General features: G+C 45.1%; 2 protein-coding genes across 8 annotated transcripts in view; one reads left to right on the top strand and one right to left on the bottom strand.

Moving 5' to 3' along the window:
* The window catches only part of Fbxo47 (F-box protein 47), a 44,920-nt gene extending 30,422 nt beyond the window's left edge, over positions 1-14,498 (top strand). For all 4 annotated transcript variants that reach the window (XM_063270147.1, XM_039087733.2, XM_039087734.2 and 1 more), the window contains one exon: positions 74-14,498. In XM_063270147.1, coding sequence (XP_063126217.1) covers positions 74-186 — 113 coding nt within the window. In that variant the 3' untranslated portion in view covers positions 187-14,498. The remainder of the gene's footprint in view (positions 1-73) is intronic.
* Positions 14,259-18,898, bottom strand: part of Lasp1 (LIM and SH3 protein 1) — a 41,170-nt gene continuing 36,530 nt past the window's right edge. For 3 of the 4 annotated variants that reach the window (XM_063268798.1, XM_006247288.5, XM_063268799.1), the window contains one exon: positions 14,259-16,956. In XM_063268798.1, the coding sequence (XP_063124868.1) occupies positions 16,783-16,956 (174 nt within the window). In that variant the 3' untranslated portion in view covers positions 14,259-16,782. 4 annotated transcript variants of the gene reach the window in all.

Below are 18,898 nucleotides of genomic sequence, written 5' to 3'. Positions count from 1 at the left end.
CATTCCTGAGCCATGTGTTAAAATGTTTAACTTTTCCCTTTCTCTGCTTTCTGTCCATGTGTATGTCTCACAGGAGAGCGTGATGATGATGACAGAGGCTTCCTGAATTTGTTCCATCTTCTCCATGCTCAGGCAAACTTCCATAAGGAGGTGCTGTATCTGACCATGAATGCTGTCTCTTCCTAAGTCAGGAAGCTTGTCTCTTAAAGAGTATGTTCGCCTGGACTGGCATTCAGGAGAGTGAGGCTTTTTCACATCCAAGTATAGCACCTATTGGGCTCTTGAGAATCTAATTAACCAGAAACTCCAGTTGCACAGAACTTTGGCTGTAACTGTTTCACTTTGATTATTAGAAAATAGCAGGCAAACCTAAAAATATATTGCAACTTTTCTGGAAAACAAGTTCTGGCTCTCCAGGTCTTGGTAAATATAACATCAAACAAAATCAGAGTATTAACTGTCCACGAATCTGCAGCCGACCCGACCTATCTATATGGCTGCGAAGCAAGAACTAATTCTGCCTTATTAAGAGCAGCTCCACACTCAATGACTAGTGCTCTCTGTTCACTTTGCCCACGTGTTCTCTCAGGATTTGTAATACTAGCTTTTAGAATGTACATTATGTAAGTAACACTCTTTACCACCTTCTTAGCATATGGTTACAAAACAATCTTATATTCATTTATATTTGTATGAACTAACAAAGTCCAAAATAAGTATGTGTAGATAATATATATTGTATATTTATATATGTAAAGACACATGTGCATATATTTCCTGCAAGACAATCATACAAAAGGTCTACAAATGTGTGTGTGTGTGTGTGTGTGTGTGTGTGTGTGTGTGTGTGTGTGTGTGTGTGTGAACTGTAGTTTTCAGATAATGGAATTATCTTGTAACTTCCCTTGGGATTAGAGCAGTAAATTGCAAGCAGGAGAAAAACATAATAAAAGCAAGTAGCTCTTCTGCTGCCAGAACAATCTTCACAACTCACTGCTCTTCCTGGTAAGACTCCTCCCAGTCCCGGAAAGTGGGGTTTGATGGTGGGGACTGACAGCACAGACTGTGAGAGTGTGCACAGAGAGAGGGGCAGGGCAAGAGGACAGCATGTGTGTGGACCCCAGAAACTCTAGGCCCATAGAGTAGACCTACCACTCACCTTCTCCTCCACTTGCCTCCCAAGGGGCTATAGTGAGGGGCCTCCTGTGGCTCCCTTCCCTCTTTTCCAGTCAAACCCAGGGCTTTGCACAGCTAAGCAAGCGCTTCACCACTGAGCTTCCCCACCCCACACTCACCTTCCCACTCGATTCTCAGAGGCTGCCCTGCTTTTCCTCCGCATACTGGGAGGTCAGGAGATCACTGTCAGCAGTGGGATATAAAGAAAAGTCATGGGGTTAGGGATTTAGCTCAGTGGTAGAGCACTTGCCTAACAAGCATAAGGCCCTGGTTCGGTCCCCAGCTCTGGAAAAAAAAGAAAAAGGAAAAAAAAAAAAAAAAAGAAAAGTCATGAGTTTTAACAAAAGGCTCAGTGAATATTTGATAAGACTGAGGACAGTGAAAATTGTGGAGAAAAATTGTGATCTCAGGCTTTTACTGTTTCAATAACAAAAACACTCATAATATGAAAGGATCAAAATTAATTGCCTTTTTGTTGTCTATGTATAATTTCACTAGTGGGAAGATTTTTGTTTTTTTCTCCAGAGTTTATTTGAAGATTTAGGGAGGGAAACATTCTTGCTTTTTTTCCTCATTTAATTTTCTTCTGTTCAGGTAAAGAATTGATCTGTAACCAACAGCCTGGCAGCCCATGGTAACAGCAAGTGGCAGAGTACAAAGTAACACCTCACTCTTTCTCTGTACTGACACTCCCATACCCACTTTGGAAAGATTACTAGATTTACTTATCAAACACTGGTGATTTCAAGCTGACATTTTCTTGGAAAGAAAGGGAAAAGAAGCAGATGTTACTGGGAACAGTATTTTAAAGATTATACTTACTTTTTTTCATTTACTATTTTAGATTCCTTGAGTTAAAGAGTTTCTTTACATACCTCTGGCTGTCTTGAAACACACTATGCAGACCAGGTTGGCTTTGAACTCACAGAGATCTACCTGCCTTTGCTTCCGAGTGCTGGGACTAAAGGTGTGTGCCACCACATCTAGCTCTGAAGAGCCTGACAAGTGGATAATTGCATTTTAGGAGGCTAAGATTACTGCAGGCTGCTCTCACAGAGAACCCAGTTCAGTCTCTGTCACTCACGTGGCAACCTACCTCCATCTGTAACTCCAGTTCCGCCTGTGCAGGCATATTAGACATGGTACACATCTGTTCATCCCTCCCATGCACAGAGAATACCCATACACATATAATAATATAAAACTTTTTAAAAGATAATTTCATTTTCGGGCTGGAGAGATGGCTCAGTGGTTAAGAGCACTGACTGCTCTTCCAGAGGTCCTGAGTTCAATTCCCAGCAACCACATGGTGGCTCACAACCATCTGTAATGGGATCTGATGCCCCCTTCTGGTGTGTCTGAAAATAAGTACAGCGTACTTATGTATAATAAATAAATCTTTAAAAAGAAAAGATAATTTCATTTTCTTAGAGAAAGAAATGCATCATTCTGAAGTTTGCTTTTAATAACAAAAGTCTTCACAATTCAGAAAATTTACCAAAGAAGCATGTTTTAATTAAAACAGTTTATTGTCTGTACTGGGAATTGAACTCAGAGCCTCACACTTGCTAGATAATCATTCTACTACTGAGCTATAATCCTGCTAATTTAAATTTTCTTTTATTGGGATTTGACTCTTCTTGCATATTTGTTGACATAACTCGCTGCTATAAATTCTTTTCAATTCATGTAAAGTTGTTGATCTTGGTTACTTCTGAGTTTAAATCTGAAAGAAAATCAAGCCATGATTGCAGTAATGACTTTTCTTCTTCCTGAGACATGGCTGTTTCTCTGTGTAGCTCTGGCTGTCCTAGAACTTACTCTATACACCAGGCTGGCCTTGAACTCATGAGGTCCACCTGCTTCTACCTCCCAAGTGCCGGGCTAAAGGCGTGTGCCACAATTGCCCAGTTCCTTTTTTCTATCTCTAAAAAGTAAATTGGCAAATTCTTTATCTAATAGTAGATAAAGTAAATTTGGGAGTGAATCTGCAGTTTCCACAATTCAGCAACCTGGTTATTGATTTTGCTAAGTACATTTGTCATTTAAAAAAAAAGTGATTTTGAGTTTTAAAGAGAGAATAAGGGGCTGGAGAGATGGCTCGGCGGTTAAGAGCACTGACTACTCTTCCAGAGGACCTGAGTTCAATTCCCAGCAACCACATGGTGGGTCACAACCATCTGTAATGGAATCTGATGCCCTCTTCTGGTGTGTCTGAAGACAGCTACAGTGTACTCATAAATAAATCATTAAAAGAGAGAGAGGGGGGTTGGGGATTTAGCTCAGTGGTAGAGCGCTTGCCTAGCAAGCGCAAGGCCCTGGGTTCGGTCCCCAGCTCCTAAAAAAAGAAAAGAAGAAAAGGAAAAAAAAAAAGAGAGAGAGAGGGAGACACTAATTTGAGTAACATTTGTATAGCACAGAGGTTTAAGTAACAAGCAGTCTGATTAAACACACACATACACACACACACACACACACACACACACACACACACACACACACAAATGGAACATTTGAAAATTGGTAGACTAAAATGCTAGAACTGGCTAGACAGGAATTAACTAAAAAGTCATAAAAACATTGTAAACTTTCCACTAAACAGATAATTTCTTCTGTCATTTTTTGCAATCATCTCCAGTCACTGTGATCCCTGGAGACCCAGGCTCCCAAAACGTCTTTTCCTTTTTGGTGGGTTAACCTTTACCAGAGGGAAAGTCAGTGCACCACGACATAGCTGTTACTGTTCTTTCTGTACACATGGCATACCGTGACGCCACTCATGTCAGGAACTGAAGTCTGTATCTTGTGATGACTATGTTAACCATGTGAAACCATGCACTGTAGCACACTGTTGTGGTGATGCCATCTGTCCTCTTAGTTCCTAAGTGGTGGTGTGTGTGTTCTGGTGGCAAAGGTCAGCTCTGTCCATCAGGCACCTGCTTAGAAGTTCCTTATCCTGTGCGCCTGGCCAACTCTGTTTGCACTCCTAGGTCTTTGTCAATAATAGTTTATTGCTAGGGAAACTTCACCTTTGGAGAACAGAGCAAGCAGGAGGTACCCAGTAGAAGGTGTAGCGACAGAATCACTTTATGTCTGAGAAATAAACACTACTACTGTCTTTATGTGGTTAGCCTCAAGGTCAGCATCCTTCTGTGAACAGTACTCAGTCACGTGACTGCAGATTTGTACATGCCTTGACAGCCTCTGTGCTGACTGGAGACTGTTTCAGTAACTACTAGCAGAGTGCAGTATTCTCTCAAAAGCACTGTGTTATGCCAAACATCTTTGAAAACTAATATTCTATTTGTTCAACTTTATTTAATTTCTTATTTATTTTAATAAAATTAAGTTTAAACTAGAAATATTTCTAATATGTTTAGAGTTTCTTATTGTTTCATTCATTGAATTTCTGTAGTGTACTTGTATTTATTTAAGCTGTTTTTTTTTCTTTTTTAAAAACAAGGCATTACTATCTAGGATGGTGTAGAACTCACTATGCAGAGTGGACTGGCCTGAAACTCACAGAGATCCCTCTGCCTCCTGAGTACTGGAATGAAAGGCTTGTGCCACCATGCCTGGCTAAGCTATCAATTAAACCCTACAGTGGTTTTTAAGGATGAATTATCAGACTGGCTGCATGCCTATAATCCCAGCACTTGGGAGGTAGGGGCAGGAAGGCTGCTGTTACTTTAAAGCTTGCTGTACAGATCAGGTTCCAGGCCAGTCAGAATTGCATGCACAGCAAGACCTTGTCTCAAAACAAGACAAAAGTGAGCACTTGTTTTCAAACACTGGGAAAGGGGAACTGAAGCTTGCACCTTGCACATGCTAGGCAAGCACTGTACCTCTGAGCATATCCCAGGCCTGTGTGTGTGCTAAGGAAGGAACTTAGAGCCTCAGGCATGCTACACACACTCTACTCCTAAGCTACCCTGCAAGCTCCAGGGAACTGTCTTATATAAACAGTGTTGCAGACAGTTATATCTATCTTAGCCTTAACAGTGTGGCATCCGAACATTAACTTAATTTACTAGAAACCACTCATCAATTGAACAGTAGTCTGTAAGTAGTGCAACACTGTAAAATGTTCTCTTTAGTTCAGAGAGAAAATTCCCAAGCATTATTCCAACTGCTGCTAAAATAGATGTTATAATTATCAGTTTAATGCCAGTTCCAAACCCCTAAATAAGCAAATATTACTGTTATTGCCAGCAACTTCCTGAAACTACACAAATTCAGTGTATCCCTCCCTCCCTCTTTTCCTTTCAGTCATGAAGGGAGCAGATACAACCCAGGGTCCAAGATAGGTAAGTGATCCTTAGATGATTTTAGATAGCAGGTGGTGCAAACTTTTAATCCCAGCACTTGGGAGGTAAACAGGTGGATCCCTGTGTTCGAGGCCAGCGTGGTCTATAAAGTGAGTTCCAGGACAGCCAAGGATACACGGAAAAAAACTTTCTTAAAAAACCAAGAGTGAGAGAAAGAGGAGAGAAAGGAGGTAGTGGTTCTCAACCTTACGAAAACGAAGTCTGGAAAAGCCAAAGCAAGAAATAGTTTCCACCTCGGCTATGCTTAATGAAAATGTTACTGTAATTTCAAGTTTAAATGATATGCTAAGAAATTTTACATTTCAAATAATGCTAAATTTAAACCATTTTTGAAAAGCAGTCTTTTTTCCCTGAAACTTAATAGATTTAAATTTTTCAGCTCCATTTCAAGATGATAAACTTCCATTCTGGGTCCACACACTGGGAAAAATACACTGTGGGTGTCTGACTTTGCAGTATTTCCCTCTTCTCTTTAATGTTCTCAAAATTTATCCTCAGTAATTTTCCTAAAATAAATTATATCACTTCTATAATTTCGTCAAAAATATTTGTGTCATGATTCTTAGCATTATGTCATCTTAACTTTTGCAGCATAATTTACAGTTGTTTAGATACATTTTATTGCACTGGCATAAGCCAAATATAAGATCTATTTTACCTGATGATCCTGTGACAGAGATCTGTGAAATATATACAAAACTTTACACAAATAAAGGTTTTAATATTTTATTGTGCTTGAGAATCCCAATATATATGTAGTTTAAATATGACATAAAACATTTTCTATCTAGACATAGTAGCTCATGCCTGTCATCCCAGTACTTGGGAGACAGGCAAGAGAATTGCCACATGTTCAAGGCCAGCTTATGGTACATAGTTGTCTTAGGCTTTGCTTTGCTGCGAAGAGACACCATGACCATGGCAATTCTTATAAGGGCAAACATTTCATTGGGGCTGGCTTACAGTTTCAGGGTTCAGTCCATTATCATCGTGGTGGGAAGCATAGCAGTGTGCAGGCCGACATGGTGCTGGAAAAGGAGCCGAGAATCTTGATCCGAAGACAAGTAGGAGACACTGTCTCTTCCACACTGGATGTAGCACTCAAAGCCTACCTATACGATGGCGCACTTCCTCCGACAAGGACACACCTCAGAATACTGTTGTTTCTTGTGGGCCAAGCATTCAAACACATGAATCTATGGAGACTAAACCTATTCAAATTAACACAACAGTGGCCAGCTGTTTTCTATTTGAGTGGCAGGCTTAAACCCAGAAGCTTGAGGAGACCTACCTAAAATGAGAGATGGCTCAGCAGTTAAAACAGTGTCTACTCTATCTATCTATCTATCTATCTATCTATCTATCTATCTATCTATCTATCTATCTGGTGTTCTTTTTTTTAAAAGATTACTTATTTTTATATGAGTACACCGTTGCTGTCTTCAGACATACCAAAAGAACACATCAGATCCCATTACAGATACTCTGTGGGTCACCATGTGATTGCTGGGAATTGAACTCAGGACCTCTGGAAGAGCAGTCAGTGCTCTCAATCACTGAGCCACATCTCTAGTCCAAAACAGTGGCTACTCTTGCAGAGGACCAAGTTCAATTCCTAATACCCATCTGCAGTTCACAATTGTCTGTAAACAAGTCTAAGAGATTCCACTTTCTTCTGGCCTCTGCTCCACTGGCACCAGGCATGCATGTGGTGCACAGGCAAACATGCAGGCAAAACACCCATAGATATAAAATAATAATGAATTTAAAGCAAATAAGTTCACCCAAACCAAACAATACTAACTCTGGAGAAGTTGAAACAGAATGATGGCAAGTTGAGGCCAGCCTCAGGTATAGTGAGACCTTGTCTTGAGGAAACAAAAACAAAACAACACAACAGGAAACCTACTGTTATTTCTGGGTATGTTGTTGTCTGGGTGTGTAAGCACAAAGTAACAGCTCTTCAATGTTTATTTCTTAAAACTAGGAAGACATAAAGCTGCCTGTTCCTGAAGACCTGTTTAATTCTCTGGATCCAGATAATGTAAGGAGAAAACAGACTCCCCACAAGTTGTTCTCTGACCTCCACACACAGGACTCACGCGCGCGCACACACACACACACACACACACACAGAGTTTTTTTTTTTAACTATGATATTTTATAAATAACATTTTTTAAAAAGGCTAGTCTGGGCCTGGAGAGATGGTTCGATGGTTAAGAGTATTTACTGTATTTACTGCTGTTGCAGAGAACACAGATTCACTCAGTTCCCAGAGCCCACAGGGAGGCTTACAGCCATCTGGATCCCAGTCCCAGGGGATCTGACGTATTCTTCTGACCTTCCTGGGTTCCTGCAGTAACACGGTACACAGACGTACACTCAGGCATGCAACACAAAAATACAAGGTAAAATAAAATTTAAAGCAATTAAAGGATAAGTGATCTTACGCTGTGCCCATGTCTGGGGGCATATGTATGCACCTTCTCTGAGGTTAGCCTCTTTGCCCTTGTGCGATATTACTGACAAGTTGTTTCAGTTTTATATGGATACAGAGTAAAGAACTTCGGTCTCATAGAACTTCAGAGTGAAACTTGATTAGAGACTATGCCATAAAGATTTAATCACCATAATTAACTCTGTACTTTGGACCCCTTCAAACCTTGGTACTTGCTTAGGTAAGGATACAGAACTGCTATCTTAGTAGAAAGTTGTAGTTTGGACCAGGCACAGTGGTTCAACCCTGTAATCCCAGCTCTCTGGGAGTGGAGGCTGTTAGGATTTCAGGTCTGAGGCCAGCCTGGGCTGCATCCTCCTCCCAAACAGGGAAGGAAAGAGGGAGGAGAGGAAGAAGGAAGGAATTGGAGTTTGAAATAATAAGATTATGCTAGAGTTAGAGAGATACTCTAGAGGGAAATGTCAGGGTGCCCCTGAAGGTAACCCCCTAAATATATTAATGCTCAGGCCTCTGCTCATCCCAGCAGTGAATCTGCCCATTATTTGTCTTAAGCCCATGTTGTCACATAGTATCACGTTTCTTAATATGTCCTAACACCTTAGACAAATTACCGGTGATATATATTTGCAGTAAATAAATCTATTTCCTCCTCAAATTTATCTTGCAGTTGAATTTTTCACTATAAATTCTTGTGTGAAGATGGTCACACACCCGTAATTTCAGTACTCAGGAGGCTGAGGCAGGAGGACTGTGAGTTTGAGGCCAGCCTGGGCTCCACAGCAAGACCCTGGAACAAACAAGGCCATCTGGGGAAGGCTGGGAGAAGTGGTAACGACTCAGGGTTGTCCCATTACTTAGCTAGAGTTTTAGATTTGTTTGTTTTGTTTCAAGACCAGGTTTCTCTGTGTTAGCCTAGCTGTTCTGGCTGTTTTAGCATTTTAACACTGGAAAGGATAAGAAATCTTTTCTAAAGATTATTTATTTATTGTATATGAATACAATGTAGCTGTCTTTGGGCACAGGAAAAGAGGGTATCAGATCTCATTACAGATGGTTGTGAGCCACCATGTGGTTGCTGGGATTTGAACTCAGGGCCTCTGGTAGAGCAGTCAGTGCTCTTAACCGCTGAGCCATCTCTCCAGCCCCAGGAAATCTTTTAGAGTCTAGGAAAAAGACTAAAGCTGTAGAGTTTAAATGGCTCTGTGACATAGACAGAATTAATGTTTCTTTCTTGTCTAGATTATATCTTTTTAGTGGCTTTTTTTTTCCAGACAGAGTTTCTCTGAGTAAGCCCTGGCTGTCCTGGAATTCACTTTGCAGAGTAGGCTGTCCTCCAACTCAGAGACCCGCCTGCCTCTGTTTCATGAGTGCTGGGCCTGAAGCCATCACCATTCTTTTTTTTTTTTTTTTCTATTCTTTTTTTCGGAGCTGGGGATCAAATCACCATTCTTTTTAAGATGTGAGGGTCTTGGGCTGGAGCTGGTAGAGTACTTGGCTAGCATGGGTGAGGCCCTGGGTTCAATCCTGAGCATTGCAGAAATAGAGAATGGGAAGAGGTGAGCTTTTTCTCTGCTGCTGACAGCAGTCCTCCTGCCTCAGCTCCAGGACTAGAGGATAACCACAAGAAAGCTTGTCCAGGAAGGAATTTAAGATGCAAACTTGTGGCATAAATTATACAACCTCACTTTCTGCCTCTCTTTTATTTTTATTTTATGTATACGGGTGTTCTGCCTTCCTGTATGTCTGTGCACCACTTGTGTGTACAGAACATGCAATCCCAGAAAATATCAGATTCTCAGGAACTGGAGTTACAGATGACTGTGAGCCACCATATAAGTGCTGGGAACCAAAACAGGGTCCTCTGCAAAAGCAACAAGGACTCTTAACAGCTGAGCCATCTCTCCAGCCCCTCTCTTTCTGGAAGATAGAATCTCATGTAGCCAAGGCTGGCCTTGAACACCTGATCCTTCGTCTCTTTTCCCAAGTGCTGGCATTATAGGCATGTGCTACCATACTCTGCCACCATACTTGGCTTTTCTTCTTAAAAATAGCAATTGGACAAAATATTATTACAAGAAATTATTCATTTTTTCCTTGTTTATTTTTAACCTAAAAAAGAAAATCAATGCAGAACAATTATGATGGAGTCTTCAAGGAAATAATAGATACCACAGATTTGGGGTCAAATCTACTCTAACCTAAGATACAGTTTTTTTCAACCTTAACTGGACAAGGAAATAACAACTTTGGGTTTTTTTTGTTTTTTTGGGTTTTTTTTTTGTTTGTTTGTTTGTTTTTGTTTTTTAGGATAAAGGAATGTTTAAAAACTCTTAAAACGTTTTCAGACCCTTCCATTGGGGATAATTTTTTCTCCTAAATTAATACTGCCATTTTGTCCCAGTGCTTTATAGGTGGGCACAAAGAATGAAGACTTCACAACCATGCGCCTCTAGTCAACTAAGGAGCTGGGAATAAGTGGGAAAAGCAGGGAAGAAATGATAAATCTCAAAGAATTCAAATAACAGGATTTTGGGGGTGGAGTGGTTTGAAGATCAAGGGAAACCACATATCCTCAGCCTGTACAAACTGTAAACTACTGATCAGAGTTTGCCCTTGAGTTTACAAGGGAAAACAGGAAGGGAAGAACATCTTAGGATCGTGTGCAGTTGCCTTTAGGTGGAAGGAAAGGCTGCCCGTGTGAATGCCTGGGCACTCTCAACTCTGGCTTCACTGTTCCAACCTTCCATTTCACAATACACCCTGTCTACAGCTCAATCGCACGCATCCTGATGTCCCCAAGAGTGCCCCTGCCTCACAGAATGCCGGCTTGCCAAGGGTCAGCCACATCTGGATACACTGGAAGAAGTCAGTTGGGCCTCAGGATTGCTGTCGTTGGTAAGGGGCCTCTTGCTGGACCCCGCACAGGAGCTGTGGGAAACCCAAAAACAGAATGGTCAGCTGGGAACTGCAGGAGGGGCACTAGCAAGAGCTCTGAGAACCAACATCCCATCCCTCTACACCAAACTGTGCCCACACGACTAGGGAAAAGTGGGCACCTCCCCCACCCCTTACCCCAAGTAAGTGTCATTTGCTGTTTTTTCTCAAGTGGGAGTTAATCGCGAGTGAATTAATGAATGCAGTCGTGCCTGCTGCAGTGAATTAATGAATGCAGTCGTGCCTGCTGCAGTGAATGAATGAGTACAGTTGCCTTGCCCACACAGAAGGATGTACTGTAGTCGTTGCCAGGAGAGAATGGACAACTTGGTTTTGCATCTACCTGGAAGAGGAAATTAGGAAATGATTGTCCCCACCCCACCCCAGTACATCTTTCCATCCCTCCCCCTCCCACCTAAAACCTAGTACATTTTACTTTTATTTATTTATTTTTTATTTATAGCGAAGTTTATTTTTAATTTTAAGAAATCACATTTTAAATCAATTCCAAAGGAAGCTGACCTTTCTTTTCTTACTCTTCTCAGATTGAACCAAGAAATGCTACGTCAATGTGTATGACAAATAGATACAAAACCAAGCTTTTATTTATTTATTTATTTATTTATTTATTTATTTAATCAATACCCGAATAATGACCAGAAGCCAAAATCCACCGGTGCGTCCGCAAGCAGGGTGCTCGGCCTTTCAGCTCCATCCTTCCCCTCGCAGCCCCTGCGGCTCCAGGCCACTAGAGCAGGTAAATTATGTAGGACAGAACCACCAGGCCTATGATGGCAAAGAACATGAGGATGAAGATATCCAGCATGGCTCAGTACTAAGCAGAGGAGCCCCCTAGATTCCCGGGAAGTGGGAACTGCAAGTGTGGAGATCGGTCAGCGCGGAGAAATGGCTCCTACTCCCTCCCGCTTCCTGTTCCCTCCCCCTCCCAGGGACCCGAGGCTAAGGGATGCTGCAACTCCATCAGCAGCTTACTCTCCACCTCCACCATCACAGCCAGCCAATCACAAAGCCCACGGTGGGTAACCAGGGAACAGCTACTTTTAGACAGGCAAAACCGGAGAGGTTCAATTTCTTCCCAGGAAGGCAGCCCCGCCCCTTCGTGTGGAAACGCTCTCTCTATTTAGATACAGTTTCTGCACTGAGTGGGGTGCTCCGGAAGGTGTGAGCGGAGGATCTCTACAGACCCCTTAGGAATGGATTCTTCTGCCTGCCTTCTTCCTGCTTCCTCTCACACATTTCTGGCAATCTAACTCAGAAAACTAATTGTTACCAGTTTTGTGGGCCATTGGTTAATTCACAGAACATGGAAGAAAGTCTCACGGGCGTCTTGGGCGGGGGTGGGGGGGGGCGCTGCGACCCTGGGCATGGACGTGAGTTTTTCCACTGTGCCAGGTATGGCGCACGTAGGGTCATTTCAACTGGTGCAAAGTCTTTTACAGCCTGAACTCAAGAGCTTGCCTGATAAATTTTACATCTTGTCAACAGGGGCAGGAGTCAAAGCGATGTTCTCACATTCCTAAATGCATACTCTCTCTTGGAGCCCACCCCACACTGGCTTGCCTTGTTGGTCTGGGAGATCCTCGGAGCCTAAGCTTAATTGTGTCACCTGAGGTCTCCTGCTACCCCATGTGCTGCTGCTGCCCCCAATTGTTTTCTCTGGATCTTCTGAATTTACCCAGTGACATCCTCAGAGAAAGCAGCAAGAAGCCCACACACCCCACTCCTGGGTAATGTCTGGAAATGCAAATCCAAGTGGGATTTTGGGTTTTTTGTTTGTTTTGTATTATTGCTATTATTATTATTAATTATTGGGTTTTTTTTGTCTTGAGATAGTCTCAAGTAGCCCAGGCTAGCCCTTGACTTCTGCCTCTACCTCTCAGCCTCCTGAGCATTGCCGTTACAGCCAGCTTTCACGTGGTTTCTTCTGAGGGAATGGGGTCTTACTAAAACTCAGTGACAGGGTTCAAAGGGTAAGGATGCCTTACATCAAATCTGAGGACCTGAGTTCAATCCCTGGGGCCCGCAGTGTGAAGAGGACTCCTGTAAGTTGTCCTGTGATGTCCACACATGCCCTCTGGTGTACACACAGGCACATAAACCCACACCCCACAGTGGTGTATTTTTTTTTTTTTTTTTTGGTTCTTTTTTTTGGAGCTGGGGACCGAACCCAGGGCCTTGCGCTTCCTAGGTAAGCGCTCTACCACTGAGCTAAATCCCCAGCCCCACCACAGTGGTGTATTTTGATGCTTTCTGCTGTGTGTTGTACACTGACAGTTACTAAAATGTAAAGGATTTCTGTAGGCCAATTTCTAAGGTCTGGTCCTTAGCCTCACCCCGAATATTTTCTTTTAAGGGCCCAGGCCTCCAGATATTAGTAACCCCCTTTCTAACCGAAACTTAGGCCACTCTCAAGAGGGGAGACTTCCTGAGCAGGCAGTCCAGCAGACAAGGCTACACGGGGCCACAGGCTCTGCTGCTGCTATTGGGAACTCTAAGCTGCCATCTCTGTCCTCTGCCTGGGACATTCCCCACACGCAGTTCATTCAGCCAAGCCCTCGCCTCACCTGCTGTTCCCTGAGGCCAGAGAATGCTTCCATGTGAAACCCAGGTAGAAAATGTCCCTTTCTATGACGCCTCTGGCCAGGTGGCTGCCAACCAGGAGTCAGGGTCCAGGAATGCTGTATTGCTTACCACAGGTGCCTCCCTAGAGCCACTGAGCAGACGCTGCAGTGTTTGCAATCAAGCTGGCTGGGGACCGGCCATCACAGGACCGAGAAATGGAAGGAGTGGGAGGACTGCCTCCCGTTGCCTGCCAGACGGCCTGTGGAGGGTTTATCCAGTCTCTGTGACACTGTGGGCTGTCCTACTTGCAATTGATTTACAATTCAAACGTGGCAGTGGTACACTGGGCTAGAACGCGCCTGGGCTGAGCTCACTGGTTGGCTTGAAGACTTGTAGAGCAGCCCACTCCCAGCGGCCAGGAACTTGAATGACACCCGTGACTGTCCCTGAGTACACTAGCTAGAAAGAAGGAAGAAAACGCTTAACTGAAAAGGGGTGACAGTGTGAGAAGCCTCTGAACTCAGGGAATGCCAGCCTTGACTGTGACAATTTCCCCAGGCTGGGCAGAGCTGTCATTGGTGAATTCCACTGAAGGGCTGGGCTATGTCCTCAAGGAGAAAACAAGCATCAGAGTAGGAAGAGCAAGTGTCTTTGGTTTCTAGAGTAGTCTGTCTCTCTTTGAGGGTTAACTGGGTTCAGTGTGAGTGACAGGTCAATGCCCCCTGGCAAACAGGACACACGCAGAAGTTACTTCAGAGTCAAAGAGGAAGAGGCCCAGTCCGCAGGTAAAAATTATACTTTTATTTGAGTCACCAGGATAAAGATTCACTTTGTGGTTCAAGTCAATGTTCAAAAATCATAACAGGCCAGAAAGAATTGATCCCAAGCACAAGGCCAGGAGGGAGGGGACCAAACAGACCAAAGAAAGATGACAATCCGATATAAAAGATGAGTGGTGGCTTCACACGCACACACACACACACACACACACACACACACACACACACACACACAAAAACACGGATGAAATGTTAGACAGAGGTGGACTTCACAGGGTCACTTCTGTTTCTGTTTAAATACAGGCTCTGTGGGGTGGTTCTTTTTGTCTTGTGTCCAGCTATTAGGAAATGAAATGTTCCCTGGAGGGACATGAGGAGGGGACAGGAAGCAGCATGGGAAGAACTCATGCTCCTCACCACGGGGCTTCTTGCGCTACAGGATTGGTCCACAAAAGTTAAGTTCACAGTCTAGCCAAGGCGCCCTCTTTCCTGGGTTTTGATTGGCTGAAAAGACCTTTACAAAGGAAGAGACCATGGGCTTGGGGATTCTGTGCTCTTCTAGGGTTGGATGCTTCTGGAAAAGTATGGACTCCAGCAGGCTTGGGGCCCTCAGCACCTTTGGTAGTTCCTCTTCCCTCTGCAGGTGTGGGAAAGTCTCCCCCAGTTCTAGGGCACTAAAGGAGCAGCTGACTTGACATGTTGGGAAGGGAGGCTCAGCTGAGAGGAACCAGGAGGCTTGTAGCACCTCCTGAACACAGGCCCTCCAAGAGCAAGCGCCCCTGAACCCTGGTCCCCAGAACCGCATTGTGCTTTGAGATCAAGGGGAAGTGGAGTGGGTGGGGCACCTCCCCAGTAGCTCCTGAGATGCTCCTACAAGGTTCTCCCCATGTTGCCCACCAGAACACTCCTTGCCTTCACCCAGGCTAGGGTCGGAGGTAAAAGGATTGACCAGGCAGGAAGATGGTTTACTCTAGCAAGCCCTCATGACACCACACTGCTAGCCTGGCCAAGGTCTTCAGGTTCAAAGGTCACCTGCAGCAGGGTCTGAGTATGTAAAGGGACCTGACATCACACTCAGGGTAAAGATGAGTCAGGAGACCCAGGAGGAGTGACAAGAAAAGCCCGAGATGAATGAAATCGAGTGAGTACTGTCCCGGGCCCCAGATGCAAAGGAGGAACTTGAGTTTAGCACCAGCCCAGAGATGGTGCCGCCAGCCTTGGAGCCCTGGACTCCCTCCTTTGCTCCAAGGACAGAAGAGCCTCAGGTGAGGTGCCACAGTGTGTGGGTGACTTGGTCCCTCTGTAGCCTCAGACACAAAGACAGGAAAGCACACATCTAACGCAGAAGCCTTCTCCCACCTCACTGCGGAGGTGGGAGGGCCTCCTGTGCTCCAGAAAACTCTTGCCATTTTTCTGTCACTGCAGAGCTCTAGGCTAGTCCAGCCTTGTTCCAGGGAAGGAAGGCCATAGGAGACACAGAGACCTTTCCCCAGCGGAGCAGGAAGAAACAGCTCAGTCAAGTCCCAAAGGCTTCCCTTGCTCTACCCTTCACAGCAGGCTCCCAGCCAGGGAGATAATGAGTCCCAGGAGGCTGGGGGAGGAGGGAAGCAATCGGGCCCAGGAGAACACCCCGTTCCCTCCTTTCTGCTGCTGCCCCTAGAACTAAGGCAAGAATCTGACCCAAGCTGGGATTTCTGGGGAGCTCTTTGGCCGCCCTAGGTTTGTGTGGGCAGAATGGCACACTCCAGTGTGTGAAGGAACAGAGGGGCAGGGATTCAGCCTGAAGCAGAAAGTCTGCCCTCCCCTGGATGCCCTGAGGAGGCAGAGAGATGGACTAGGGGAAGGCCATCACATTGCTCTTTACATAACTGAGGCCTTAACACCCACCCCCTGGGAATGTGTGGAGCCCCACCTGGTGGGATGAGGAGTATGCAGCTCACCCCAGCTCTAGGCAGAAGGGTGCAGAGGAGCTGGGCCAGGGGTTCCAACGGGCCTAAGGTGGGAAGTGAAGCTAAGAGCTAACCAGTCCCTCCTCCCTCGAGACAGGGTCTCACTACATAGCTCTGGCCGTCATGAAACTCATGATGTAGACCAGACTGGCTTCAAAGTCACAGATCTGCCTGCCTCTTCCCCCCTTTGCTGGGATGAATCCTCTGCTGGGATTAAAGGTGTATGCCACCACACCCAGTCTAACCGATCTCCTTAATGGGTCTCTCGTTTCAGCCCAGCCCTGTGATCCCACCCTCCTCAGAACAATCCTGCCCTCCTCAGAGTGCCCAGCCTGTTCCATCCAGAGAGAAAAATCAATCAGTTGATTGGTCCAAGGGAAACCTGCCAGAGGAAGGAGCCCACGACAGGAGCAGAACAAGGCTTAGGTTGGCAAAGGAAGCTGGAGGAGGGGCGGGGATAAAGAAGCAGTTGAAGATCTTAAGAGACAGAGACACTGAAGGGTGGATGGGTCAGGCCCCAGGACAGATGTGATGCCATGGAATGCATTGAAGACAGGGTGGGGCAGCACGGGGCTCAGATGGCCTCAACATAGTTGGCTGGCAGCATCCCCGTGTCACCGGTGCGCTCTACGGTCCCATACATCCAGCCATCATCGATCTGCTGCACATTGACGATGGTGTCCCCATCCTGGAAGGAGACCTCGTCCTCATCGGCAGCGCTGTAGTCATACACTGCACGGTACCGTTTCTGGGGAGCACAGCCAATGGTTAGCCTGGGTATTTGATGTAGGCTCTCCCACACACACCCAGACCTTCTCCTGTGCTGGACAAGTGCTCCACCAAGTCACTCCCAGCCCCGTGTTTCTCTCTACCTCTCAGGGACCTTGAGGGAAAGAAACAATAAACCAGAAGATGGAGCCTGGGGTAGGTTCTGTGGTGGAGTCTCTTGTACCTGTTTCCACATAGCAACAGTAAAGTCCTATAGACTTGACACAAATCTATTGGCTTTTAAATGTGACATATACAGGGACTGAGGAGATAGTTCAGCAGTTGAGAGCACTGACTTTTCTTCCAGAGGACCCGAGTTCAATTCCCAGCACCCACCTGGCAGCTCATGACTGTAATTCCAGTTCCAGGGGCCCCAACACACTCACATACACACAAGTAGGTGAAACACCAATGCACAAAAGAAAAAGTAATAAATTCCTAAGAAAAAGTGCAATATACCATTCTGGGCATGATAAGATGGGATTTTGAATCTCAGCACTCAAGAGACTGAGATTTAAAACAAGACAAGATCCTCAGTTCAAGGCCAACCTGGGCTACATAGCTTGTATCCTTAGGTCTTGGGTTTAATTCTCAACACCACAAAACAAAAAAGAGGTATAGATAGCCTAATCACTTTTCAGATCCTGGTCCGTACATTGACTACCTTTTATGTCCAACCAGATGGCCATTGCGGTCTCTGGCTATCCTCTACACGAACGCCCAACACACCCCATCCCCTCAGTCTGCTATCCTCCTATTTACCCTACATGGGCACAAAGGTGAACTTCTCCTTTTTTAAAAAAAAAGGAGAAAAATGTTCAAGACAAGGTCTAAGCTATGTAACCAGGTTAGCCTTGAACTCCCAGTGAATCGTCTGCCACACCTTCCCAAGTGCTGAGGTTACACCTGTACCCAACTGCCAGGGTGATTTTCATAAAGCAAAAGTGCAGTGTAGTGCAGTGTAATGCAGTGCCGTGTAGTGCCGTGTAGTGCCGTGTAGTGCAGTGTAATGCAGTGCCGTGTAGTGCAGTGTGGTGCAGTGTAATGCAGTGCCGTGTAGTGCAGTGTGGTGTAGTTCAGTGTAGTGTAGTGCAGTGTGGTGTAGTTCAGTGTAGTGTAGTGCAGTGTGGTGTAGTTCAGTGCAGTGTAGTTCAGTGCGGTGTAGTTCAGTGCAGTGTAGTTCAGTGCAGTGTAGTTCAGTGCAGTGTAGTGTAGTGCAGTGTAGTGTAGTGCAGTGCAGTGCGGTGTAGTTCAGTGTAGTGTAGTGCAGTGCAGTGTAGTGCAGTGAAGTGCAGTGCGGTGTAGTGCAGTGCAGTGTAGTGCAGTGCGGTGTAGTTCAGTGTGGTGTAGTGCAGTGCGGTGTAGTGCAGTGCAGTGTAGTGCAGTGAAGTGCAGTATAATGCGGGACAATTTAGTGCAGTGCAGTACAGTATAGTGTGGTGCAGTGAAGTGCAGTATAGTGCAGTGCACTGCAGTGTAGTACAGTGTAGTGTAGTATCGTATAGTGTAGTGTATGTAGTGCAGTGCAGTGCAATGCAGTGTAGTGCAGTGCCATGCAGTGCCGTGCAGTGTAGTGCAGTATAGATTACTAGTCTCAAAGGCCTTCCTTCCCATGGGCTTACAGGTACCCAAAGGGCTTGACCTCATCTACTTCTTCCTGTCTCCAGGAACCTGGACCTTCCCATAAGACACTGAACATTCCAAGGATGTTCTGTTATAAGGTCTTTGTACCTGCTGTCCCCCTTGTACCATTTGACTCTGCTGCTCTGTCCCTTACCCTGCATAGGGCAGGCCATTTGCTGCCTTACCCTTCACACAGCCTCCTGTTGCCTCCACCCTAAAGAAAGGTCACTTATCCCAGGCCACCTTATTTCTCTTCTACTCTGACACGAGTTGCTTTGAATCCCAGCGTGGAAATCAGC

Source organism: Rattus norvegicus, chromosome 10 (assembly GCF_036323735.1).
Source record: "Rattus norvegicus strain BN/NHsdMcwi chromosome 10, GRCr8, whole genome shotgun sequence".
In the NCBI taxonomy this organism is placed as follows: Eukaryota; Metazoa; Chordata; class Mammalia; order Rodentia; family Muridae; genus Rattus; species Rattus norvegicus.
Note: the sequence above shows the minus strand (reverse complement) of the source record. Positions and strands in the feature narration are given on the sequence as shown.